The sequence below is a fragment of the Corythoichthys intestinalis genome, chromosome 9, assembly GCF_030265065.1.
Source record: "Corythoichthys intestinalis isolate RoL2023-P3 chromosome 9, ASM3026506v1, whole genome shotgun sequence".
Taxonomy (NCBI): domain Eukaryota; kingdom Metazoa; phylum Chordata; class Actinopteri; order Syngnathiformes; family Syngnathidae; genus Corythoichthys; species Corythoichthys intestinalis.
The window spans coordinates 40,225,229-40,252,781 of NC_080403.1; the positions used below are offsets into that span (position 1 = coordinate 40,225,229).

Below are 27,553 nucleotides of genomic sequence, written 5' to 3' on the forward strand. Positions count from 1 at the left end.
GATGATCTGACGATATAGCGATACAACGATTTTCGATACATTGGTCAGGAAATCATTCTAGGATATTCTGCAAAAAACTAATGAACAGACAAACAAGCTTCTGCTATGAATTGGAATGAGTTTATCACTAGTAGACGTCCAATCCATTTGAACTGGGAGGGTGGCAGCGAATGAATGTTCATTCGCTGCCATCCCTCCCACTTTAAACGGATTAAACGTCTATGGCTGTCAGTGGCAGTCAATGCCAGGCAATAAGTAATTTTGGGCCATTTAAGGTCATTTACCTGTTGATTTTCAGTTGCTTCCTGTTGATTTTGGGGTATTTTATGGGTCAATTGCTGTTTATTTTGCGTTACAGAACTCGAATGACCTGGGACTCACCCAAAAGAATAGGCAGTGACTCAAACTCAACAGGAAATGACCTAAAATGAAAAGCAAATGACCTGTAAATGCCCCGAAAATTGGACAGAATGACTGTGAATGCTCTCGTTTTGAATGACCGAACGTCCCCAGTCTAAATGGATTGGGCGTCGAGCACCGTCAATGGCAGCCTTTAAAAAAATTTTTTTTTTTAATTGACACCTTTTTAAAACAATATCTCGATTCTTGACAGGAGCATATAGATACAAAGTATCACGATATATCACCTTTTCAATATTTTCATACCCCTACACGAGTTATGATCAAAATATTCCACATATGGCAGCAGTGGGTGCTGGATTTCATTCCTACACAACAAGACGATATGTTTTCACCAGTCTGGTGTCTCACAAGTGTAATCAGTTGATTGCAGTCAGGTGCTGCTTGTTTTACCACAAACTTCATTGGTTAAACTGTCTGTGCTCGATTGGTAGGAACAAAAAACAGGACCCATAGCGGCCCTTGAGCACAGGTTTGGACGCCCATGCCCTACACTGTAGTATAAATTTAAGATTTGCCACTGCTCCGTGTTTACCAGCTGCACAGGAAATACTGGCGCTAAACGAGCTCAACATGAGCTGCAGCTGGCAAGCTATCGCAGCTAAACATTGATCTACCACAGCTCATCTTTAATAATCATTGCCTCTATTCTGGCAGATAAGTGACACTTCTCACAGGTATCATTATCACGAAAGTTGGTTAAGGAGTACCTGCATGTGACACATCAAGCAAAAAGAGATAAGAAAAAAGCCAGAAAAATCTTGCTAACTGCTAATGTGAAATATTTATCGGCAAAAAAACAGAACAAGTGCTTAGATGATACAGAGTGCTGTATTTCTAATAGGATAACAAATTGGGAAACGTTAATATACAAGTATATTTTGTAGAGCTGGGAATCTTTGGGCACCTGACGATTCGATTACGATTACGATTCAGAGGCTCCGATTCGATTATAAAACGATTATTGATGAACCCCTCTCCTTTTTTTTTTTTTTTTAAAATAAATGTTTTGTAAATTAGTTCCAAAATTGTTCAAAAATCCTCTCAGGCTAAACCACACTACTATTTCAGTATCAAGTTAACATATAACAGTAGACAAATATACAAAAATATCAGTAAATAAAAAACTCCAGTCCCCATTCTGTATCAGCAGCTTTAAACTACATTCAATTAATTTAATGTTGTGAATCAACTGTTACAGTTGTTAAAATTGCTCCCGTTATTCCATAATTTCCCTTCTGTCTACTTTTGTCAAAGTTTTAAAACTAACTAACCGAAACCGATTTAGGAGTATTTTAGATAAAAAGTTAATTAGGTTCGCTACAACAGAGCCTTCTAGAGAGGTCAACTGCTTTATTTTTTATTTATTATTTTTTTCAAACCTGTCCTGTTCAGCTGTTTGACACAGAGAATGGAAGTCTAAGTGCCCGGATTCTGAACAGTTTTAATGTTTCACATTGAGAGTCTGACATACTCCCATTGTGATCATTCAAAATACCTTTTTATTATGACAAAGCAGCGAACAGGAAGGGATTATGGGGGGACAGAAGAAAAGAAATACAAGAGAAGAAAGAAAAGAAACACATACACAAACAACAACAAGAAATACATTGAACATCTACACTAGTTACTAATATGCTGGTGCTATCGTCAGCGAGATGTATTTCCGGTTTACACCATGTGGGGGCCTATTGGCCAGTGAAAGAGGAGAATGGGGGTGGGGGTGTCTATAAGACTATAAGCTAAGTGATTGAAAGGGGTAGAGTGTACACAAATCACTTCTGTGATCTAGAACCCAGTAATCGTGTGAATCTCTTATGAGTGTAAGCCCGTTGGCGACCAACCCTACGCCGCCGCATCGCCAATCCCGGCACCGGAACCCCCAACCCGAGCATGCCCTACCACATCCAGCAGCACGCAAGGTCAACTGCTTTAAGATGGCGGCTGTTTACTTACGCCGGAAAGTCTGTCATTTTGCATCTCTGTTCAATAATACATGTTCTAACACTGACGTCGTCTGTCATTTTGCATCTAGTTCTACATATATATGATATCTACTGTAACCGTATGTTTGTAGCAACTAGCAACTGGGCGTTGTTTGTAGCGGCTGTCAGCCGCAGTCAGGAATGATTGTTTTTTTTATTTAGCGGCAGGAGTTGAACATGATATTTACTCTCGGTCCGTTCCTCATTGCGTCCCAAAGACCGCACTGACTGTGTTTTACTTACGCTTTACGTGGTATCATTCAATAATCGGAATTTGGATATTTGTGAATCGTTCTCCAATCTTCCACGGCCGAATCGCGAATAATCTAAAAATCGGAAATTTCGCACGCCTCTAATATTTTGTGTCTATAAAAGAATAATACAACAGCTACACAGCAGGCATATACAAAACATCTGAAAATAATACGCACATGAAGAGCTCTCAACTCAGTGTTGGTAATTTGGCCGGCACGTTCAGGCAAGGTGCATTTTTTGCTGCATTGAGCGTGATCACATTAACCAGCCAAATGGAGATTTTGTCCACTTTAAATGTAGAATGATAGGGGCTCACTAGTAGTCCTTGACATGGTGGAAGAAGAAAGTAATTTACTTGAATCTGTGGTGCAGAAGTATTTTAAAGTTTTACGAGGAAACTGCAAGCAGACATTCGCAGGCAAATGATGTCAGGTTGGCTATGGAGATTACAGAGTTAAACTGGGGAAAACCAAATATGTTGCCTCCCTATTTTAATTAAAAGGAACCTTGGACTTAAAGACTTGTAGGCTCTAATAAGCCACAATTGTTCTCTTCTACTAAAATATGTTATTAGAAACACATAAAATATTGCTATTGATTTAAAAATTTATAATATTTAGTACATGTTTTGACCTACTGAGGGCCCCATGTTTTATGAACGCTCGGGGTGATGACGTAGTTTGTCACTGCCAGTCGACAAACACTACCGGGTTACTGCAATTCCTTCTACGCAGCGAGACGTCCAACACATGCGGTTAAAAGTGGCGAGTACTTATTGTGTTTTTATTGAGTCTTTTATGTAGGAGTGTGACAAAATGGTGATATATCTTGATACTTTGTATCCCAAAAGGTTATCGATATGGTCCTGCCAAGAATCGAGATATCGTTTTAAAAAGGTGTCAATGTTCAAAAAATAAATAAATGAATAAATAAATAAATAAAAAAGAAACCAACAAATTGTTATCAAAATCTTCCACCATAATACAACCCCTAGCAAAAAGTATGCAATCACCAGTCTCGGACGAGCACTCACTCAAACATTTTATCATGTAGAACAAACTCGGATAAAAAGCTTGAAAAAATATTGAATTAGTTCAAAAGTGCAACTCTTTAGCATTCAGAAGCACTAAAAGAAATGAATAGAAAACGTGGTGGTCAGTAAATGTTAGTTTTATAGAGCAAGTGCAGGGAAATATATATGGAATCACTCCATTCTGAGGAAAAATATGGAATCATAAGAAACAAACAAAGAAATAACAAAACACATCTCTAGTATTTAGTAGCACCACCTCTGGCTTTTATGACAGCTTAGTCTCTGAGGCATGGACTTGATGAGTATTCTACATCAATTTGGTGCCAACGATAAACATATTTTCAATTGAAGGGATAAGAAAGCTGTCTAAAATTTCCATGTAAACTTGTGAATTTATTGAAGATTTAACCACAGCTATCTCCCCAGTGCCTTTGCCTGACATGCAGCCTCATATCATCAAGGACTGAGGGAAATTTGATGTCTTCTTCAGGCAATCATGTTTGTAAATCTCACTGGAACGGCACCAAACAAAAGTTCCAGCATCACCACCTTGTCAAGAGTCAAGAATCTGCATTAGACAAGGTGATGATGCTGGAACTTTTGCTTGGTGCTGTTCCAGTGAGACCTTAAATGGCCCAAAATTACCTAATTGCCTGGCATTGTCTGTCACTGACAGCCATAGACGTTCAATCCGTTTGAAGTGGGAGGGATGGCAGCTGACATTTGTTCATTCGCTGCCACACTCCCAGTTCAAATGGATTGGACGTCTACTAGTGATAAACTAATTCCAATTCACACTAGAAGCTTGTTTTTCTCTTAATTAGTTGTTTGTAGAATATCCTAGAATGATTTCCTGACCAATGTATCGATAATCGTTGTATCGCCATATCGCCAGATCATCGTTATCGTGAGCTTTGTATCGCGTATCGTATTGTGAGGTACCAAGAGGTTCCCACTCCTACTTTTATGACCTTTTCATTGCCTTAAAATACTTTGTTGCATCTGTTACCCTCTCATACTTTTAAGCATTGTGTTTTTTTGTGGTAGCTTTAAAGCAGACTGTTGATCTGTTGACCACATTAGTCACGTAGCATATTTAAACAAACCTTATTTGATATTACTACGTTCAAGTATTTTCTTAAGGTGTCTTTAGTATGTTCTTTCTGTACGCATCTAAACGAAACAGGCTGAAAGTGCACAGTAGTACTTTGGGTGTCAAATTGTCCTATTGTCAGACGTTTTGCCGTTGTAGCACAATTTGGCAGAACACCGTTTTTTCCCCCTACTCTCTTCGCGTCTCATCCCGTCTTTCCTGTTCATTTTTCTTTTGCTACTTGGTTTGTGAAATATCGCCAGTGCTGTCATGCTCATTAATGTTCCTCTCGGGTTCAAATTGAAAGGGTTGAGCACAGATGACATGTTAATGTTGCTAGAGTCATACTCTCTAGGCCCGTCAGCGAAACTACGTGATGTCACCGCCCTGCGACGTCAACAACAATGGTGACCTACTATTTAAACTAATTTTACAAATTGTATTAAAACGAAAAACATCAAGAGGGGTTTCAATGTCAAATCGTTTTAACTCATAATAACGTTTATCTTTTAAGAACTGCAAGTCTTTCTATCCGTTGATCCCTTTAAAGGGGGAAGACAAAGTAGCACTAATGTTAAAAAGGCAAATAATGTAAAAAATTCCCAAAAATGTGATCGTAATGTTAATTGATAGGCCACTCTTTGAAAGAGCTAGGCTTCTGTTGTGTCACATGCTAATTTTGTATTGAGTAAAACAATAGGGATAGTGCCCTAAGGAGTTGGTAAAGAATAGCTCAATTTCTAAATAGCACACTCAATTTAGCCTCAATTGCTCCAAGGCAATACTAATCGACAATCAATTTCACAGTTCTCAACAATCAATACATCTTCATCACATCTTCATGTCTCTATCCCTAATAAAAATGAACTTAACTTGTTTATTGGAAGATTCCCAAAGCATAAAAGCCAATTACAGCCAATTACAGTCTTTGTTATTATGCTATCATTGTGTGATTCAACGAGCAATTTGGGATTATAGATCCACATAAAGTGCAGAAGAACTCTTTGTAATGAAGACCATTAATAATTCAACAACCACATGAGTGTGTACTAAATGAATCCAGTGAACATGTTTTACCAGAGTGAAGAATGATTCCACTATCAGTATCACTGATCTCGCCATTGCCTTCCATTCTGTTGAGTTTCTATTCTTCAGTGTTGGAGAAGAATGATCGTCATATCCTGTCAAGACAAGTTTACAATAAATCAGTAATTTTCTATTTTATGACATTGTACAAGAGTGTTGGAGCTCTCTGCATTGTGAAGAGTTTCATAGGCGTTTAGAGACCTACCGTACCAACTAAAACCCAATCGCATGAACTATAAAAGCAATGACTCAGGTGTGACTTGCCACTTTGACCCCAAACTCACATGTCGAGTCATTGCTCACGGCATAGCTAGCGTTTATAGCCAGGTCTAGTCTGATTCCTGTGACTGCTCTGTTGTCATACGATGCCGGCATCACTACTCCTGGTTCGATTATTAACTAAAAAGGGTTAGCGGAATGCAACGGCGTGGCAGCGTCACATTCCACCACGTAGAGGAAGCTCAGCTCGGATAGCCGTGGGAAGCCAAGAAGTAATAAAGCCAATGTTACCACACACTTGTTTGCACAATGCTCCATGCTGTGAGGTGACTTGATAAAAAAAATGCCTCGTGTTATTAACCTGGACATGACGTGAACATGACACATCCTGCATTACGCTCACAAGACTCTGACTTGCTTGGGTGTTAACTGGACAACCATGACTACAGTGCTTCAATATTTTCTTCTTTAAAAAATGGATAAAAAGTCTATTTACATAATTGAGGCATGATAAAGACATTTTTTTATCTTTTACATTGAAATCAGACTAACAAAGTAATAGTACTCAGCATGCATGCATCATCTATGTACACTTTATGAGGTTTTCATTCATGAGTTTTAAACAGTACATTCCTTATCCAAGGCTGCAAGCACTTGTTTTTTGTCAATCGCAGTCAATATGACATCCCCAGTTGACAATGTTGTGACTCGTAGATTTTCATCAAAACATTGATTGGAATGGCATGGAATGGAAAGTTTTGGAAACAAGCAGTTGGTTAAAAACAATATCGGAATATATTTTCATTCATATGACACTATTATGTCACTGTAAAGCAAATCAAAATATTCATTTCACATACAAAGAAAAATAATGACAATTGAACCAAAAGCTTAACAGTGTTGTAATATGAATTTAGAAGAACTTTCGGCAGTTTGAAAGCTTTTTACCAACTTTGTTTTTTAAAAAACATGTTTGTCTACTTAACTTTCCTATGAAGTGAAAATCCATGTTAAGCTTGTTTTTGAAGTGTAACCTGTTTAGGAAAATAATTTAAAAGTGAAATATTGACCAAATAACCTTCAAAATGGACCCAGGTTCCTTGGAATTTAGATCCCTAATTCTTAATTTCTAATTGGAACTACATAGAAGCAATGTCAGTCAGAAACATGAAAACTGAAGCTCAGAATATGAGCCAAAAGTTTGGACCACATCAGAAAAAAACCTACTGAGTTGTAACACCAATACAGTAATTACATTTTCTTTTTATTACCATACAGCACCTTTTAAACTTACAAGCCAACTCATTTACCGCGATTAAGAACAACTAGTAATCACCCCAGTGGTTTGATAAAAATACTGAAACAAAGTCTGCTATTATTTATATAATGATAACCACTCCAACAAAAATGAAAGACTGAATATGAATGTGCTTACTTTTTAGATAAAATGCTGAACTTCCAAGCGTGAACACTCCCTCAGAACAGAAGGCTGGCCAGTGTGGAGTCTGGACAGGAATGAGAGCCCGGCCTTCTGAAGAAAGCGCTGCCTGCTGGAAGGGAGTGGCCACACGCAGAGTCAGTATCGTATAACTCCCATCTGACTTTGAAACTGTGTCAACAACAATGAGCAGGTTACTGGGAATTTCATAGCAATTATATCTGTGCTTATCCGTGAACGCTAAACAAACCATTAAGTGTGCCCCTTGGGGAAATTGTGGTTACAAGTTCTCAAGAATGGCAGGAAAATACACAGTCCGAGCAAAACAAATTCAAAGAGTCAAATTAGGGAAGAAAAGCAACATGATTTCTGTATTAGTAAGTAGTAACATGTGACACTAAGGGACTGTTTATGGTCCTTTAATGAGAAATTTTGATTAAACAGGAGGACCATCTTTCTTCACTATCTGGTCAGTGCATTACTAGTGCCATCTCCTGGATGTTCTAATGGCTCTCTCATGAATGAAGTCGAGGTTGTAAATAGTTAGGGATGTGACAGTATCTCGAAATAGTGATATATCATGATACTTTGTCTCCTAAAAGGTTATCGATATGCTCCTGCCAAGAATCGAGATATCGTTTTAAAATGTTGTCAATGTTTAAAAAAAAAAAAAAAAAAAAAAAAAAAAAAAAAGGAACCAACAAGCTGTTATCAAAATCTTCCAGCATAATACAACCCCTAGCAAAAAGTATGCAATCACCAGTCTCAGACGAGCACTCACTCAGACATTTTATCATGTAGAACAAACTCGGATAAAAAGCTTGAAAAAATATTGAATTAGTTCAAAAGTGCAACTCTTTAGCATTCAGAAACACTAAAAGAAATTAGGGCTGTCAAACGATAAATTTTTTAAATCAAGTTAATTGCAGCTTAAAAATTAATTAATCGTAATTAATCGCAATTAATCGCAATTCAAACCATCCATAAAATATGCCATATTTTTCTGTAAATTATATATATATTCTGTAAAATAATTTGTTGGAATGGAAAGATAAGACACAAGATAGATATAAACAGTGGGGAGAACAAGTATTTGATACACTGCCAATGGGTTTTCCCAATGGCAGTGTATCAAATACTTGTTCTCCCCACTGTACATTCAACATACGGTACATAAGGACTGTAGTGGGCATTTCACTCTACTGTCATTTAAATCTGTCTATGCTGTCCTCACTCCGAAGCGTCTACTTTTTCCAAAGCTAGACAGCTAGTAAACGAAACCTTAATAATCAGACTTCTTCCTTTTTCATCTGATTTATTAATAAAATGGCCTCAAACCATTGTCCTCTTTAGACCGTAGTGAAACTACAAAAAAAAAGTACACAAGCATTGCATTAGCAACAACGTTAGCTTAGCACGCTATACAGGTTCACTAAACATAAACAAAAAGCGTCTCATACAAAAAATAGAACATTTCGCTTACTAACATAATATGTACATTCTTTACAACAACCATACTTACGGACAAATCTTGTCCAAGGATCATATAAGCACAACATTACAACGTAGGCGTCGGCCCGAGACGTCGTGCAGCCATATTGAACTGGCAAGAAAGCAATAAACCATGTCGCAAAGCGACCACAAGAGTTTGCTGTTAGACAGCACAAAAAAACCTTGCTGTAAAACTTAACAAAAGGCAGAATACTGTCTGAGCGGGACATGTGCGTTAATTGTGTCAAATATTTTAACGTGATTAATGAAAAAAAATGAATTACCGCGCGTTAACGCGATAATTTTGACAGCCCTAAAAGAAATGAATAGAAAACATTGTGGTGGTCAGTAAATGTTAGTTTTATAGAGCAAGTGCAGGGAAATATATATGGAATCACTCCATTCTGAGGAAAAAAATATGGAATCACGAGAAACAAACAAAGAAATAACAAAACACATCTCTAGTATTTAGTAGCACCACCTCTGGCTTTTACGACAGCTTAGTCTCTGAGGCATGGACTTGATGAGTATTAACATGTGACACTAAGGGACTGTTTATGGTCTTTTAATGAGAAATTTTGATTAAACAGGGAGATCATCTTTCTTCACTATCTGGTCAGTGCATTACTAGTGCCATCTCCTGGATGTTCTAATGGCTCTCTCATGAATGAAGTCGAGGTTGTAAATAATTAGGGATGTGACAATATATCGATTAGGTTATCGATATGCTCCTGCCAAGAATCGAGATATCGTTTAAAAAAGGTGTCACTGTTCTAAAAAAAAAAATTAAGGGAACCAACAAGTTGCACCAAAATCTTCCACCATAATAGTGTCTCAGTTAACTATAAGGCTGCATTGATGGTGCTCGATGCCCAATCATTTAGACTGGGAACGTTTGTTCATTCGAAACCAGAGCATTTACAGTTATTCGGTCCGATTTTCAGGGCATTTACAGGTCACTTGCTGTTCATTTTGGGGCATTTACAGGTCATTTCCTGTTGAGCTTGAGTCACTGCCTATTGCTTCGGGTGATTCCCAGGTCACTTCCTCTTCTGTAACTCAAAATAAACAGGAAGTGACCCATACAATACCCCCAAATCATCAGGAAGTAACTGAAAATCAACAGGTAAATGACCTTAAATGGCTTAACATTAACTCATTGCCTGGTATTGGCTGTCACTGACAGCCATAGATGAATGTTCATTCGCTGCCAACCCTCCCACTTGAAATGGATTGGATGTCTACAAGTGATAAACTCATTCCAATTCACAGCAAAAGCTTGTTTTTCTGTTCATTAGTTGTTTGTAGAATATCCTAGAATGATTTCCTGACCAATGTATCGATAATTGTTGTATCACCATATCGTCAGATCATCGTTATCGTGAGCTTTGTCTCGCAAATCGTATCATATCGTGAGGTACCAAGAGGTTCCCACTCCTATAAATACAGGGTGACCCAAAAAAAAGTTTACACTCAGTTGACTGCTTGTTTAAAAGCCATTGAAACATATCTAAATAGGTTGTCATGCTTAAGTGATTCATTAAGGTCACTCAATGCAGCTGGTAATCTCTCGTCTCTACAATTCCTGTGCTTCTGCTGAAAATGAAGAAAACTTTAGCTGTACCTGAATTGCTGCGTGCCGGTCTGACACCTACTGAGATTGCAGCAAATCTGGGAATATCCAGATGTACAGTCTACAAAATTAAAAAGAAGCTGAAAGATACTGGAACAGCCTCACGAAAACCTGGGTCTGGACGTGCCCGATCTGTGCGGACCAAAAAGTTGATTGACAAGGTGATATGTGGCCACCCCAGAGTCCAGATCTCAATCCCCTGGATTATAGCATATGGGCAACTGTGGAGGACAGTGCCTGTAAGAAGCCACACCCTTCTGTGGCAGCCTTGGAGAGGTCCATTGTTAGATCTTGGGAAAAGATGACAGCATCCTACATAAAGAAGACCTGTCAAGCGTTCCGCAGGCGCCTGGAGGCTGTTGTGACACTTAAGGGAGGACACATTGAAAAATAGAGTGTACTGTACATGTTCTTTACAATAATGTATCATTTGTGATTAAATTCTAATTCTAAACTGAATAAACATGGCATTTAAGTTGTATTATGGCAGTGTAAACTTTTTTTGGGTCACCCTGTAGTCCTGCACAATATATCTTTTGAACATCGCCATTGCAATTGTCCTATAGCAGGATGTGCAATTGTTTTTGTTGTTTTTTTTGTTTCATAAAAGCAGCAAGTGTGCAGAGGCACGCCCTCCTGGATCCCATTCTCATACTCAAGTAAGAGTAGCATTACTTCAAAATAATATTACTCAAGTAAAGGTAGTCATCATCCAAAAAATGTATTCAAGTAAAAAAGTATTTGGTGAAAAGAATACTCAAGTAATGAGCACCGTAATTTTCTGACTATAAGGCGCACCTGACTATAAGCTGCCACCCACCAAATTTGACACAAAAACGGCATTTGTTCATAGATAAACTGCACTGGACTATAGAGCCTACCCACGTACCACGTGCTCACTGTATGGTTCCGCCCACTTGTCCGTCAAAACATAGTGTTAACCTGTTACGGCTACGTACATTTCTCCTATTTACGGCGTGTTTTTCTGCTCCTTAACATTAATAATCAAAATGGTGACGGCGTGAGTGGCTGTTGGTTGCACTAACAGAGAAGATGGAAGGAGAGACTTGAAATTTTACCGTATTCCGAGGGATCCAAAGAGGAGCGCGAAATGGACGGCTGCAATTCGACGTGAAAACTGGACACCAAAAAATCACCACAGACTATGTAGTAGTCATTTTATATCCGGTAAGATGCATTTAATATATATTTAGAGGGTTTTGGCCTGACAACCACAATTAAGATCATTGCTAGGCTAATCGCCGACAACATACGATGTAGTACGACATAGTTTCAAATTCAAAATGTTTGTGACTTCCCTTTCTTCCACCATCGTTATTTTTTGAATAATTATTTAGCTGGTACCAAGTGAAAGAAACTGGCCTCGTCTACGGGGCTGACAAATAACCACAATTAAGATCATTGCTAGGCTAATCGCCGACAACATACGACGTAGTACGACATAGTTTCAAATTCAAGATGTTTGTGACTTCCCTTTCTTCCACCATCATTATTTTTTGAATAATATTTAGCTGGTACCAAGTGAAAGAAACTGGCCTCGTCTACGGGGCTGACAAATAACCACAATTAAGATCATTGCGAGGCTAATCGCCGACAACATACGACGTAGTACGACATAGTTTCAAATTCAAGATGTTTGTGACTTCCCTTTCTTCCACCATCGTTATTTTTTTAATAATATTTAGCTGGTACCAAGTGAAAGAAACTGGCCTCGTCTACGGGGCTGACAAATAACCACAATTAAGATCATTGCTAGGCTAATCGCCGACAACATACACGTATGTATGTAGTGAGTGCTATCGCTAAACCATATAAACATTAAAAGCCCTAGCTCCATTGACAAATGACATGAAATACATTAGACTTGACAGTGGATGTTAGCAAAAACAAAAGATTTTGAATCGAAAATTTCGTGACCCACCTTCCGAGCACAAGATTCCTGCCGAATTTTCGTGTACGAGGACCTGTTTCACCCAACCAGCAACGTAGCATTTATAAGCCTCCAAGCTCTTAAAGTTTTTCAAACTTTCGTGAGAATAGGCTGATTTTGTGTGGACAAGATAGTTGTAAATATCAGGGTCAGGCAGAGACGGTGAAGGCAGCCGGTCAAAAATCATCGATTTAGGCATCAAATATGGATCTGGCGACTGTATAGAACGAAGCTTTTCCACATAACGCCTTTTATGCAACAGATCCAGTGAGTTTGCGGCATCAGAAAGCACCGGGTCTTCCATGAAATGCATTTTAAATTCCGCCATCAATTGAAAACAATGCTAATACAGAGTCAAAATGACGGACAAGTGGGCGGAACCATACAGCGAGCACGTGGTACGTGGGTAGGCTCTATAAGCCGCAGCTGTCCTCATTGTATTATGGGATATTTACACCATAAGATATTAACCGAACCGGTAACACTGTATTTGTCAGCGGCATCATAAGATGTCTTAAGACCAATGAACCTCCGTGAAGCTTTGAACCAATTGGCTGCAAAGCTTTTTCATTTCTTCAAGAAGCTTCATTTGGCCATCATTGCTCCCTTGGAGGAGACAGTCAACCCCTGCTGCCACCTGCTGTAAACACTGTTATTGTCCAACATGTCTCCTAGCATGCATTTCAGCACTACAGATGAAAATAACAATCAAAATTCATGTTCTATGCTTCTTATTTCTTCAGTTACTGTTCGAATTGTTTCATTATTTGCTAGTTATGTTATTTGGTAGCACTTTATTTGAGCGTGGAACCATAAGGCTGTCATAAAACAAGCCTAATTACGACATGACACTGCCATGAGCATTAATAAATGCTTATGACCGAGGTTATTTTGTGTCATCCGGCAAATGATCTCACTTTTGAATGGATTGTAAAAATTCCAAGCTGGACAGAAGTGACATAATTTGCCGGATGACACTAATGACATCTGTCATAAGCATTTATATATCCCCATGCAGTGTCATGTCATAATTATGACGGTCTTATGGCAGTCTTGTGACGCCGCTGTCAAATAAATTGTTACCTAATAACCCAAATAAATAAAAAAAATAAGCCGCACTGGACTATAAGATGCAGGATTCAAAACGAGGGGAAAAAAGTCTGAAAATTACGGTAACAATGTGAGTAACTGCTTACGATGTTTGATTTATTATTTTTTATACAACCCCAAGCAAAAAGTATGGAATCGCCAGTCTCGGACGAACACTCACTCAGACATTTTATCATGTAGAACAAACCAAGATAAAAAGCTTGAAAAAAAAATAATGAATCAACTCTTTAGCATTCAGAAACACTAAAACACATGAATAAAAACATTGTGGTGGTCAGTAAATGTTACTTTCATAGAGCAAGTGCAGGGATATATGTATGGGATCATGCCAATGTGAGGAAAAAAATATGAAATCATGAGAAACAAACAAAGAAATAACAATCAAAACACATCTCTAGTATTTAGTAGCACCACCTCTGGCTTTTATGAGAGCTTGCAGTCTCTGAGCCAGGGACTTGATGAGTATTCTTCATCAATTTGGTGCCAACTCTCTTTGATTGCAGTTGCCAGATCATCCTTGAAGGTCGGAGCCTTGCTGTGGACCTTTTTTTTTTTTTTCAAATTTCTACCACAGGTTTTCAATAGGGTTGAGATCTGGGCTATTTGCATGCCATGACATTGACTGGATGAGTCTTTCTCCAAGGAATGCTTTAACAGTTTTAGCTCTGTGGCATGATGCATTGTCATCTTGGAAAAAGACAAACATCTTTTCAACTGAAGGGATAAGAAAGCTGTTAAAATGTCAATGTAAACTTGTGCATTTACTAAAGATTTAACCACAGCCATCTCCTCAGTGCCTTTGCCTGACATGCAGCCCCATATCATCAAGGACTGAGGGAATTTTGATGTTTTCTTCAGGCAGTCATCTCTCTGAATCTCACTGGAACAGCACCAAACCAAAGTTCCAGGATCATCATCTTGTCCAATGCAGATTCTTGACTCTTGACAAGGTCAAGAGTCTGAGTGAGTGCTCGTCCGAGTAATTCCATACTTTTTGCTAGGGGTTGTATATGGTATTTTTTTTTTAACACATACAGAAAATTATTTTTTTTACGGTGCTTTGGAGACGACGTGATTGAACAGGGTGGCGTGATAGAAGAACGGCAAGCTTGAGTCTGATTGGTGTAATGGAGTCATATGATTATTGTTGCGAGATTTCATTGGTGAAACTAGTGGAGCTACTGTTGGCATCTCTGATAAAAATAAAGTCAATATGTAGAATAAAAAGGAAAAATGTGACGACTCCAGTGTAGCCCAAAGTAGCAGAGTAAGAGTAGCGTTTCTTCTTCACGAATCTACCGCAATTTTGCACTGTAAGACGCACCTGACTATAAGCCGCACCCTTCAAATTTAGCACGAAAATGGCATTTGTTCATAGATAACCTACGCTGGACTATAAGACGCAGCTGTCCTCACTGTATTTTGGGATATTTACACCAAAACATATTAACCGGTAACACTTTATTTGGGAGCCGCATCATACGACTGTCATAAGGCCAAATAAACCACCATGAAGCTTTGAACCAATTGGCTGCAAAGCTTCATTGCTTCAAGAAGCTTAATTTGGTCAGCACTGCTCCCTTGGGGGACACAGTCAACCTCTGCTGCCACCTGCTGTCAACACTGTTGTTGTTCAAGATGCCTCCTAGCATGCATTGCAGCACTACAGATGTAAATTACAATCAAAATTCATTTTCTGTGCTAATTATTTCTTCAGTTACGCTTCTAGTTGTTTCATTAATTGTTAGTTATGGTATGTGGTAACACTTTGACAGTGGCGCCATAAGACTGTCATGAGACATTCATAATTATGACATGACACTATCGTAAGCATTATTGAATGCTTATAACAGATGTCCTTTATTGTTATCCGGCAAATTATCTCACTTTTGAATGGATTTCAAACATCCAAGCTCAACATAAATTGAGTTAGTGATATAATTTGTCAGATGACACTTAATGATATCTGTCATGAGCATTCAGTAATTCCCATGATAGTGTCATATTATAATTACGACTGTCTTATGACGCTGCTGTCAAATGAAGTGTTACCTATTAACCCAAAGAAATCAACAAATAAGCTGCACTGGACTATAAGCCGCAGTATTCAACATGAAGGAAAAAAGTACTGTCTTATAGTCCGAAAATTACGGTCCTCAAGTAAAAGTAAAAATTACATTTTTCTCAAAGTTACTCAAGTAAATGTAACAGAGTAAATGTAATGCGTTACTACCCACCTCTGCTTTTTATATAGAGCAATCTTCATCATTCACGAATTAACCCCCTTAGCCTGGAATAAACAGTATTATATGAATACACTGAATGTGGTCATGGTGAGTCAACCAAAGTATCTATCCAAATTCTTTCAGTTTTAATATCACAATATATATCGCAAACCCCCAAAAAGTCGCAATGTCAGTTTTTTCCAATATCGTTCAGCCCTAGTTGTACACATGGAGAGCCTTCCTTCCTTGCTACAAGGTCATTTTTGTTACTTCCGAGGAGGAAACATATGCTGGTGGGATGTATAGTGTACGTGATTTACAAGGAACCACAACACCACCTGCTCTCTCACCACATGGCTTGCATTCATTCCGAATCTCAATATTCATTTAAGATTTCCAGGAATGTCATCGGTGTCCAGACACTCATGCTAGATAAAGGTCCCAGAATTCCCAGACATTGAAAGAGAACCTCTCACATGACACGGCTCAAGAAAACCAGCTTCTTAAGGAAGACTGAGTGGGGGTGGCGTGCAACGGTTTCTTACTCTTAATGACTTACACGAGGGGTTTCTGTTTTTATTGTTTGTTTGTTTTTTTGTCAGTTAGCAATGAAAAACAGATTAATCAAATTCCATGGAATTTGCGAAGCAGTGTGCCAGAAGAAGAGAAAAAGTTTAGTGGGACTGCAAAAATATTTGCAGATCAAATAAATGGTCTCTATTGTATTTAGAGAAAAATGTTATTTACAAGCCTACCTGATTTGAATACAAGAAAAATTGGCAAGTTATAAAATAAGCCCTCAAAATGGTTAAAAAATCCCTCAGACCAGGTGTCTCCAAACTATTCCACAAATGGCTGCAGTGGGTGCAGGATTTCACTCCAGCAAAACAAGACCACATCTTTTCACCAATCTGGTGTTTTATAAGTGTAATCAGTTGATTGCAGTCAGGTGCTGCTTGTTTTGGTAGAAAGTTCATTGGTTAAAAGGTCTGTGCTTGATCGGTATGAACAAAAACCAGGACCCACAGCGGTCCTTGAGGACCGATTTGGAGACCCCTACCTTAGACCATGTCTACACGTAGCAGGGTATTTGGTAAAGGTGTAACGGTACATGTATTTGTATTGAACCGTTTCGGTACGTGGTGCTTGGTTCGGAACGGAGGCGTACCGAACGAGCTTCTGACGTAATGTAACCCTTACTTTTCAAGGCTGTGAGTTGATCGGGTTACAGTTTCTTTGTGTAGGTTATATTTACTCCGTCTTCTCGACTATAATGAGGACCAGTACGGTAGGACAGTATAACTCAGAAACGTTGACGGCGCGACAACGTGGCTGCCGCGACAACGCAGTGAAACGCGGGCATTTAAGTCAATCAGCCAATGCACACCAGTCGCAGTGCGGCTGCGTGTTAGACGCGTCCCAGAAGCGGCTCAAAACGACGCACGCGAAAAGAACAGCAGAGTTTATTACATCACATTTGTAAAATATAAACAAATAATAAAATAAATAATATCCCATTTAAATAAAATAAATTGAAATGAGCTAAAACACCTGTAATTAAATAATAAGAATATAATAATACACAAATCCTGCTTACACAATTAAATTTATTAATTTCTGTGTAGCGCTTTAACTTGAAAAAATCCACCAATAAAGCTTTTGAAAACCGTTCATAAGAAAAAAAAAAAGATTCATTGAGGCATTTCATTTGTAAAATACAGTGCCCTCCATAATTATTGGCACCCCTGGTTAAGATGTGTTTTTTAGCTTTTAATATTTTTTTTCTAATTAAAATAATATGGGACCTTAATGGAAAAAAAGAGAAAAATCCAACCTTCAATACAAGTGCATTCATTCAGTGGGGAAAATATCCCACATAAAGAAAAAAATTATTTGACATCAAATAATGTGTGTCACAATTATTAGCACCATGGGTGTTAATACTTTGTACAACCCCCTTTTGCCAACAAAACAAGGTCTGGGGACTGAGATGGCCATGGGAGGAGCTTGATTTTGTGTCTGGTGAACCATTTCTGTGTAGATTTGGCCATATGTTTAGGGTCATTGTCTTGCTGAAAGACCTGGTGACGACCCATCTTCAGCTTTCGGGCAGAGGGCAACAGATTTTGATTTACAATGTCCTGGTATTTCAAAGCATTCATGATGCCATGCACCCTAACAAGGTTCCCAGGGCCTTTGGAAGCGAAACAGCCCCACAGCATCACTGACCCACCCCCGTACTTCACAGTGGGTATGAGCTTTTCAGCATGCACATCTTTCGTGGCATGCCAGACCCACTTAAGAGTGTTTGTTGCCAAAAAGCTCAATCTTGGTCTCATCTGACCAAAGCACATGGTCCCAGGCTTCAACTGCTTTGGTAACAACTAGCCAGCTGAATTAGGTGAGTTTGAATAACACAACCGTTGGTGACAAAAAACTGACCTGTTTATTCAGTGACAAACACAAAACATTATAAATAACAAACAGACCGCGCTGTGTATTAGTTCCGCTTTACTTGACATATTTCAGTAATCGGAATTTGGATGTTTGTGAATCGTTCTCGAATCTTCCACGGCCGAATCGCTCAAGGATGTAATGACGGCTGGGCATGTTGTACCGTGGTTCTAAGTGTTGGATGGTGCGTCTTTACTCACGAGAGATAATGGCTCGTCATCCAGAATGAATTCTTCAGCAATGACTCTTGTTATTCCCTGGGCTTTGGGACTGTCGAGTGACAGTTTGTCATGCATAGCAAAAGTTTCTGCCAGTGTTAGTTGCGTAGGACCTTTCTTTTTGTCTTCGGTTTTCTTAACATACTTCTTATATTGTTTGTGGTGGTATTTCGCTAAATGCTTGATTAGGTTGGTTGTATTAAAACTTCTTACAGCTTTACCACCACGCTTGACTTTATTGTGGCAAATGTTGCACTCTGCCTCTTCGTCTTTGTCGTTTACCGATAAAGTCTCTCGGTAAATTGGGAGACAGTAATGTAGTGTGTTGAAGGTGTGCCGTAAAATGCGGACCGGATTTTAGGGAAACCGAAGCAAAAACTGGAATGGATTATGTAAATCGGTGTGCCGGAAAACCCGGAACGGACTTTCAAAAAACTGGATCGGAAGTCTGGACCGGAATTTTTCCATGTCAGCCGATCCGATACCGATGTGCATTTTTTTGCCCATATCGGCGCCCGATCCAATCCAAATATCGGATCGGGACACCTCTAGTTCAAACGTTATATTGTGCAGGCCTAACCACTACCATTTAACCAATCAGAGAATGGTTGGAGACAGCAGGCAGGAAAGAGAGACACGGCTGCATCTGAGCCAAAATAACCCAGTTTTAAATTGTTTCTAATGGCAACAGTTTGATTAAAATAAAACGTCTATACCGATATATGTCAAATTTTCAAATATTGGCGCCAATAATCGGGTCTACCTCTAGTATTGGTACACACAGCACAAAGCGGAAGATGTAAACTGCAATGAAAGTCCTCTTAAGAGACAGCATGGAAAAATCACAGTGATAAAAGAAAGACAAAGACAGAGATAATGACACAAAGGGAAGTCTGCCCAAAGCGAAGACCAGGAAATATGAGGACGCGTGTGCTTAGCTTCGCTGAAAAGACTGATACTGTGCCTAAAACTGTTGGCAACGGGCCGCATGAAGACAAATCAATTAGGTGTCACTTACAGACCTAATTCAATCAACATTCATATGTTTCTATAGTTTTATTCCAGCAAAAATGTGCCAAATAATGCCAACAATCTTAGTGTAGTTACAACAATTTTTGAAAAGAAAAAAATAACCATTTATAATCAGGGCTGAGCTGTGGAGGGGCGCAAAATATTTTCCTCTTCCTGGGGTGGATGCTTTACAGAAACTAATTGAGATGAACTGTTTAAAAATCTGAACAAATGGGCAGTAGACCAGCATCCAAGAATGGATTTAGCTGGCTCTGAAAGGTTCCACTTCATGTTTTAAGTGACGGATGAAACCAAACAGGCAGATTTGCTCGCTGATATAATATACAGGTATTAGCCAAGAATCGTTGGCCGGGTTATTTGTAAATGAGTTAAAGCTGTGATTATAATAAAGTAAGACCATATAAATGCTGGAATTTTGTTTAAACAGGCTGCATGCCAGGTAGTTGGCGAACCTAAAAGTAGATAAGCGTAAATGTAGGGGAGGGTAGCAACCATTGCTACTGTAGCTTCCAGTTAATATGGTGCTTAAAAGTGAAATAGGAAATGATCTTAATCAGGATTATTCATCAGCATTGTAATTAACACAACTAAAAAGCTACACTAGTGATTGTTGTAACCTATCTTTCCCATTGTGTCTACATGTCAGGATGTTTAGTTGACTTCCCTCATAAAAGACTAGTCCAGTGGAACCAGTTGTTGGATGTCACGGTTTGCTTTTCTAAAGCAGCAAGAGACAGAGAGTGGGAGACCAGAGAAGCCTTTGTGTCTGCAAACCAACAGCTGGCTAAACAAATTCTTCAAATAATTTCAAGTCATTTTTACAAGTCTACAGACAACTGGTGCCGGTGTGTAGCGCCATTACCTTTTCACTGTATATGTAATTTGCATCCATATATGTGTGGTTAAAATATATATACAATGTACCCGAATACCGAGGATGAGTAATCGGTCACAAAAAGACTGGTATTTTGTTGGACATACCCAAAATATTACACTGAATCTATTTGCCTTATAATGTTACAATCAATTTTTCTGTTGCGATTTGTTTTGTGAGAAAGGTCAATAACCAGGTGTGCGATTGTTAGTCACTGACTGTAATTTTCCTGAGATTGTCCAGTTAAGTCATTAAGTCAAGCATTTAGTGAGTAAATCTTCATTTTTTGCAATTGATTAAATTGTGTTTTTCACATCCCCGTCTCCAAAACAAGGAGCAGCTCCAAGAAGGGATTTAAATGCAGAACAGGTCAGTACATTAATGATTGGTCCCCTTTAAAAAAAAACATACTATAAAGTATTGGGGAAAAAACACAAACCACCTTTACCGTACATCTACATTGGTCATTACAGTCTTAAGGCTGAGTTATGCTTCTGCGGCAGACCTACGCCGTCAAGGCAGACCCGATTTACGACCCTCCGCCGTAACCTGACGTGCACCTCCACAAAATCCTGACTGGGAGTCACGTCAACGCGTGGCGACGTGACGCAAATTGGTACACTCAGACTGTTGTTTCCAGTTCTGCGCGAGACCACCGCCATTTTCAAACATTGTTGTGCTACACGCAAAAATGGACCAAGCCGACGAGAGTCTCATCGAAGAGGTCCGCAAGTACGGACAACCTCTACAATGTTTGGTCAAGAAATGACAAATATTGCCAAATGGCAAGCAATTCGTTACTGGTGCACAATAATTATTGGTCCGATAATTATCGGTCCGATAATAGGAATTATGATGTCATCCCAATAAATCCAATAACATAATTAATAGGAACGATAATACAGTATGAACTGTGCTCGCTGGCTGGGAAATCAGTTGACCATTTGAGGGGCATTGCTGCCACCTGCCGGTCAGAATAATTCGCTGCATCTATGATTTGGCCCACAAACTCAGTCACTTTACACAGTGCTGTGTCTAGTGTTAGCATTGACAATCGTGAATGCTTTCTGAGTACTCACGTTTCCACCTCGGAAATATATGTCTGTAAGTATTTATGTTTACTATAACATATGGACGTGCAATATATGCTTATTTCGGTGGTGAAGGGTCATATGTACAGAACTTCATAAATTGTTGTGTTATAGAAGCCAGCCAATGCTTAAGGCTAGTAGCTCAAGCTAGTGTGCTATGCTATACATATAATAGTTGTCGTGTAATGTTAATCCTGTCAGCATGCTTGGTAGGATTTTATACTATGCATAGAATAAACCTCATACTTTATTGAAAATGGGTTCACTCACTGCCGTTTATATTGATTACTATAAGGCAAGCCATTAATCCTTTTTGTTCTACCATATTTTTGTTATGAGGAATGACTGATAAACCTTACTATATAATGTTTATAGTGTTAGTTATAAGTTAGTAAGTTATTGAGAGGCCTTTTGGTTATTAATAGGCTTGCTGTCCTAACCTGTCTCCCAGTTTAAGAAAGTTGTTTCATGGACCAAGACCACAACAGTCTCCTGTAGCACCAAATATTTTTATCTGATAACAAAGCACAATACCTGTTGGCTTTATGTTTTAGTTCAGTGCTCATTGTTCAGAAAATACATCTTCAATTATATTGACTAATTGATTGTGATTGACTCAAATTATATTTATTTGAAAAAATAAATATTGGCACTTTATTTGAAGTCAAGACTGTTCTTGTCTTTGTTTTGTTCATTATAATCAGTGTTGGGCACGTTACTTTAAAAAAATAATTAGTTACATTACTCACTACTTCTTCCAAAAAGTAACTGAGTTAGTAACTGAATTACTCTATAGTAAAAGTAACTAGTTACCAGGGAAAGTAACTATTTCCGTTACTTTAAAAAGAACTTGTATGTCAAAGAATTTGAAATTTTCTGAGCAGTATTCGAGTCAGTGGAATAGAGAAGAACAGACAGGTAGTTAACTTGTTAGGTGCTTCAGCAGATTTGAATTGCTTACCACAGATGTCGACAAAAGCTTTGCCCTGGGACATAAATTACACATTACATGCAGGTTCTTTCCTTTAATTTCGACAAACTTGAAATAGTGTCTATATCTCCACCTCTTAAAGGACAATTTTTCTTCTGAATGCTCTGCCATCCTGACCCTGTGCATCTGTTTTGCATGTGTGTGTTTGCCGCACCCGCTGTTACAGTTTGCTTGTGAAATCACCGGCTCTGATTGGTTTATCACGACACATGACTCTAACCCTCAGCCAATCACAATCACTTCCATCGCATCTCTCGAGGGGCATTCAGGTAGGCTTGTTTCCCGACAATTCACGTCACCTTCAAAGCGTCTGCCGTCCTCAAGATGGAAGCAGAATTATTGCTGGCTGACAGTGGGAGATGGGAACGTGGCTAGCATCAGGTGTAGCAAACACAGAAACGTTACCAAACTTTGGAAAGCATTGTCTAATTGAATGAGCAGGGACAAACAGCTTGGAGTCAGAAGTACGTGCGCTGTTCTCGAACCTGAACGCACCCCAAGTCTTGGATGACAAATCAACAGAGCAGAGAGTCGACTCGACACGGCTGGTAGTTTCTTCAATTTATTCAGAGTAAGTAACGCACCGCTTTTGACCGTCAGTAATGGTAACGGCGTTGTAACGGCGGAAAAAGTAATTAGTTAGATTACCCCGTTACTGAAAAAATAACGCCCTTACGTAACGCCGTTATTTATAACGGCGTTACTCCCAACACTGATTATAATAATGATAATGTCATTATGAAAATTCTGGTGAGATCGAAGACAAATCTATGTTGAATCCACCATTATTATTTTCTTAAACCTCCAGGTGTTCAAAAACTCGGGTGAATATACATTAAAAAAATTATATATTTATTATCGGTTATCGATATCGGTATCGGCTTTGAGGAGCAGGAAGTTATCGATATCGGTATTCGTGGAGGGTGATTGCTGAAAATACGGGGCTGGAGGTCGGCGAATGCATAAAGAAATGGAAGAAACTCAGAGACAAGTATGTGTGTGTTCGGAAGCGAATGGCCACACGAAGCGGTGACCCAGCCGGCCAAACCTGCTAGCTTTTTATCACTTTATGTTGTATTTTTGGTTGGTGTACTTATCATTTATTGTGTACATATGTTTGCTGTGAGTCTGCGAGTAATTTATCTTAAAATGTATTATTGTTATTATTTACATTTTACACTTCAAGTATTTGAAAAGCACAGGTTTGGTGTCAAAAGAGTTGTTTTGATGTTTAATTTTCAACAACAGACAGTTCACACACTTGATACATCATCACTGACTGAAAGTGCCTTGGTGCTTTTATGATAATGTGTTTACCATCAAGGCTTCTAACGCAGTTTGGGAAGTTCCATAGCCGCCAGAAATCTGCTATGGCTTCCCTCTGGCTGGTTGTAGGACACGGCAAAGAAAATCGGACAAAACGCTGGACAACGCGGCTTGCTGGCTTCCACCTGATGCTTGAATTCGTAATGTGACTGCAAGTCTCTGTGCGGCATCAACAGTCAGACAGACCACCGTCACAACCGTCTTCTGCGTCGCCTGCGCCTCAACATTTGTATTATCAACATTTGTTGTTCAATGTTGATGAGCTGAATATCCGCATTCAAGAGTTCCATCTCCGTTGCCATTGTTGTCTAACCGGAAGAAAACTTAAACAATTCGACAAGAATCCCCCAAAACCGCACAAACACAATGCAACACCCCTCTAGTGGCTTGGCGGTGAATTACAGAACAACGCGCTCCCTTGCCGCAGAACTATCGAATGCTCATAAGACATAACCCATCGTAACTTGCGTCATGACCCAAAAAAGTTGCACACACAAATATTTACACATATTTAACTACATATGATTTTTTTTTTTTTTTGTTAATGCCGCGAGCTACCCACACTAGCGTTGCGATCGACTGGTTGATCGCGAGCGACGTAATGGGACCCTTAATGTAAGGCATTCAATCTATTTTGTTGATCCTTGTACGACACGTCTTACTCAGATTTTGTGGTCAACCATGTTTTCAGGCAGCGCTATTTTATTCAGTAAAATATCTAACATTGCATTTTTTTATTGACTCATAAAAATTCCCAGTAAATAATTCGTGTGCGTGATGTGGGCAGTGAGGAGTCATAGTTACAGCTACCCCTGACCTCTTGCCCTTATGCCTGCACAATTTTGGGAATGTGGTGAGTGAAAATGGTCCAATATTTTGCTGGACTGAACACTAAATGAACTCATCAAAAAAAAAAAAAAAAAAAAAAGCTTGAACGTAAACATCAAACTGATCAAGTCTGTAGGACATAGTCTTATCGCCTGCCATCCGGTTAGTTATTTTAGTACCTGGTCAGTGACACACAAGGGGAACTACAAAGTATCAAGTATTTTCTCATATACCGGTGAACATTTATGCAGAAAGAGGATGTTGCAAACCCATCACTTCTCTGTGTTTCTTTATCTTTATGAGGCACCTTTGCACATGGCCTCTTTTTCCTTGAACGTGTCAGTGAGAACCACAGTACATACATACATTTTGTATTATCCTTATCTCCATTCGGGCACAGTCCCCATCACAAAGGTGAGATGCTTGATACACCCTGGACTAGTAGCCAGTCAGTCAATTAACCTGAAATGCACATTTTCACGCAATCACAGGTAGACCATGCAAATTCCACACTGACAGACCAGAGATTCGGACCCACATTCTTTGAACTGTGAAGCTGATTTAATGAGGATGATGAAGATGATTTCATATCAAATGGAGATGTTATTCGCCGTTGTTGGCGAGAGACGCTCTATAATCACGAGGGAAACTGCATGTAAATCGTTCCGTGTTAGAAAGAAAAAAGAAGACGAAGAAGAATGAAGATTACGTAATATTTAGGTACACCGTTATAATTACTATAGGCAGTCGAGTGGCCTCTCTGCAGTAAAGAACACTTAGAGCACTTTAAAATGTGAAAACCTGATTTAAAAGATGTGATATCATGAATCAAACGTTTCTCACTTGCATGAACAATAAACAGCAACATTTAATTCCAGCGGAGTTTAGTGTATAACATAATTCTGCAAAGGCGCGAAATGCTTCTGTGATTTAAAAAAAAAAAAAAAAAAAAAAAAAACACTTCAGTTTAATGCTTGGCTTACCTTTCTGGCTAGTCAGCGAGCTAGCATTCAGAGCTAGCTGACTCCATAGAATCTTTCCTCCATCGGTAAGCATTTCCACATTTCAGATGATATTTTCCTTACAAAATCAAATGCATTTCACTTAGCATTAACCTGTATTTTCGTATTGTTACCCGGTGGTTGCAAAAGAAATAATAGAATGAAGTTTAAGCGCTTCAAACAACTTTTTCTGTCAAAACTAAACTTTTGTTGGGGGGCTTGAAGTGAAGTTATGCGTGATGCTTTCAGGTACTCTCGAAAAATGAAAACTCCTATAAGCAAAACGGTGATGTTGTTGTATAAGAATCTCAGCAGTAATGACATAGAACTAAAGTAGCAATAATAAATACTTTATTGTGAAAATAGAGCAACAAAAGCGTTCATCTAAGATATACAAAAATGTCTTATCTAAGAAAAACTTCTTTCGTTAATTTTGTGAGCTTTAGTTTTGAAAAAAAAAAAAATAATAATAATAATGGAACAAACATTACAAGGAGTTAAAAAATAAGATGAAAAATTCAGTTAGACATTTATCAATTGTCCTTACAAAGGCATTTAAGCGTTCAGATACTAATTATTGCATTAGCATAGTTATAAAGGGCTGAAATTTACGAGTGCTAAATGTGTATTTGAATGCTTCTTAGGCTGCTGCGTGGGTAAAGTGCGCAAAAAAAATGTTGGAAAATATGCACATCTGTATCGTTCGGAATTAGGGATTGAATTACAGTCTAGAACAAAAACCAAGTATCTGTAAATATACGTATATTTAAAAAGATATACATTTTATTACAAGCCCGTCTACGCGTTTTTTCCTCATTATACTGCAATAACGATGTTTGACCGGTAGAGGGCAGGTAAGGTTTACTTCTGTGGCTTCATTCAAGATGACCAGCAAACGTCACAAGTCTTTCCTAGATATTGAAATACAGTACAGTAATAACGTGCTTTTTTGTTTTTTTCTTATCATTTAATGTATATTTTTTGTTATTCATTTTATTTTTGTATGTCTTACTATGTAAGAGGAAATAATGTTGATAAAGGTTTATTCCAGGTGAACTGTTTCTTCTGCATTGCTGTTATTTGTATGTATGTATGTATGTATGTATGTATGTATGTATGTATGTATGTATGTATGTATGTATGTATGTATGTATGTATGTATGTATGTATGTATGTCTATGGTCCAATACAAAAAATACAGTACAGTAATCCTGCGTGATCAAATGTGGAAGGTCGAGTTATGAAATATTTAAATATTCAAATCGTTTTATTTTTCGCCTCCATTATTTATTATTTCTTTACAATTAGTGATGTGGTAGCTTGTTACATTTATTTTTCATTGATCTACTGGAGGGATTTTTTTTTTTTTTTTTTAACCTGGTAAAGGATTAACCCTTAATTATAGGGGACAAACGACTGGAATGCTGCAACAACAACTCAACACAATTCTAGAATTATTATTTAAAAGGTTACTCTATATGATTGCTGAACCTGTTTTAGGCCTGTTGTGAACTTTTATTCACCATGTGTTACTGAATATCAGGGGCGTCACAAGGTTTTAAGCACAGGAGGGGCTTAGCCCCCCAGGGGATGTAACTTTCAAATGCTGTGAGAAACTAAGCCTTTCTATTTCTCCTGTTTACTAAACCCGCACTGAACCGTGACCCCCATACCAAGGTACGTATTTAACCGTGAAGTATGTATCGTCACACCCATAGATATATTTTTCAATATGCAGGTGATGCTGTGAATCTCCTGCCTTTCCTGTCTTTGCTATAGTTGTTTTGATTAAAAAACAT

At 38.5% G+C, this 27,553-nt stretch overlaps 1 protein-coding gene across 3 annotated transcripts in view; it reads right to left on the minus strand.

Moving 5' to 3' along the window:
- Positions 1 to 25,960, minus strand: part of inavab (innate immunity activator b) — a 68,287-nt gene extending 42,327 nt beyond the window's left edge. Inside the window, exons 1-4 of one of the 3 annotated variants that reach the window (XM_057845611.1) lie at positions 25,737 to 25,960; positions 15,952 to 16,004; positions 7,527 to 7,641; positions 5,864 to 5,967 (exon numbers count right to left, since the gene is read on the minus strand). In XM_057845611.1, the coding sequence (XP_057701594.1) occupies positions 5,864 to 5,918 (55 nt within the window). In that variant the 5' untranslated portion in view covers positions 5,919 to 5,967; positions 7,527 to 7,641; positions 15,952 to 16,004; positions 25,737 to 25,960. The remainder of the gene's footprint in view (positions 1 to 5,863; positions 5,968 to 7,526; positions 7,642 to 15,951; positions 16,005 to 25,736) is intronic. The other 2 variants (XM_057845612.1, XM_057845610.1) reach the window with 2 other exon arrangements.
- Positions 25,961 to 27,553: the final 1,593 nt, after the last annotated feature.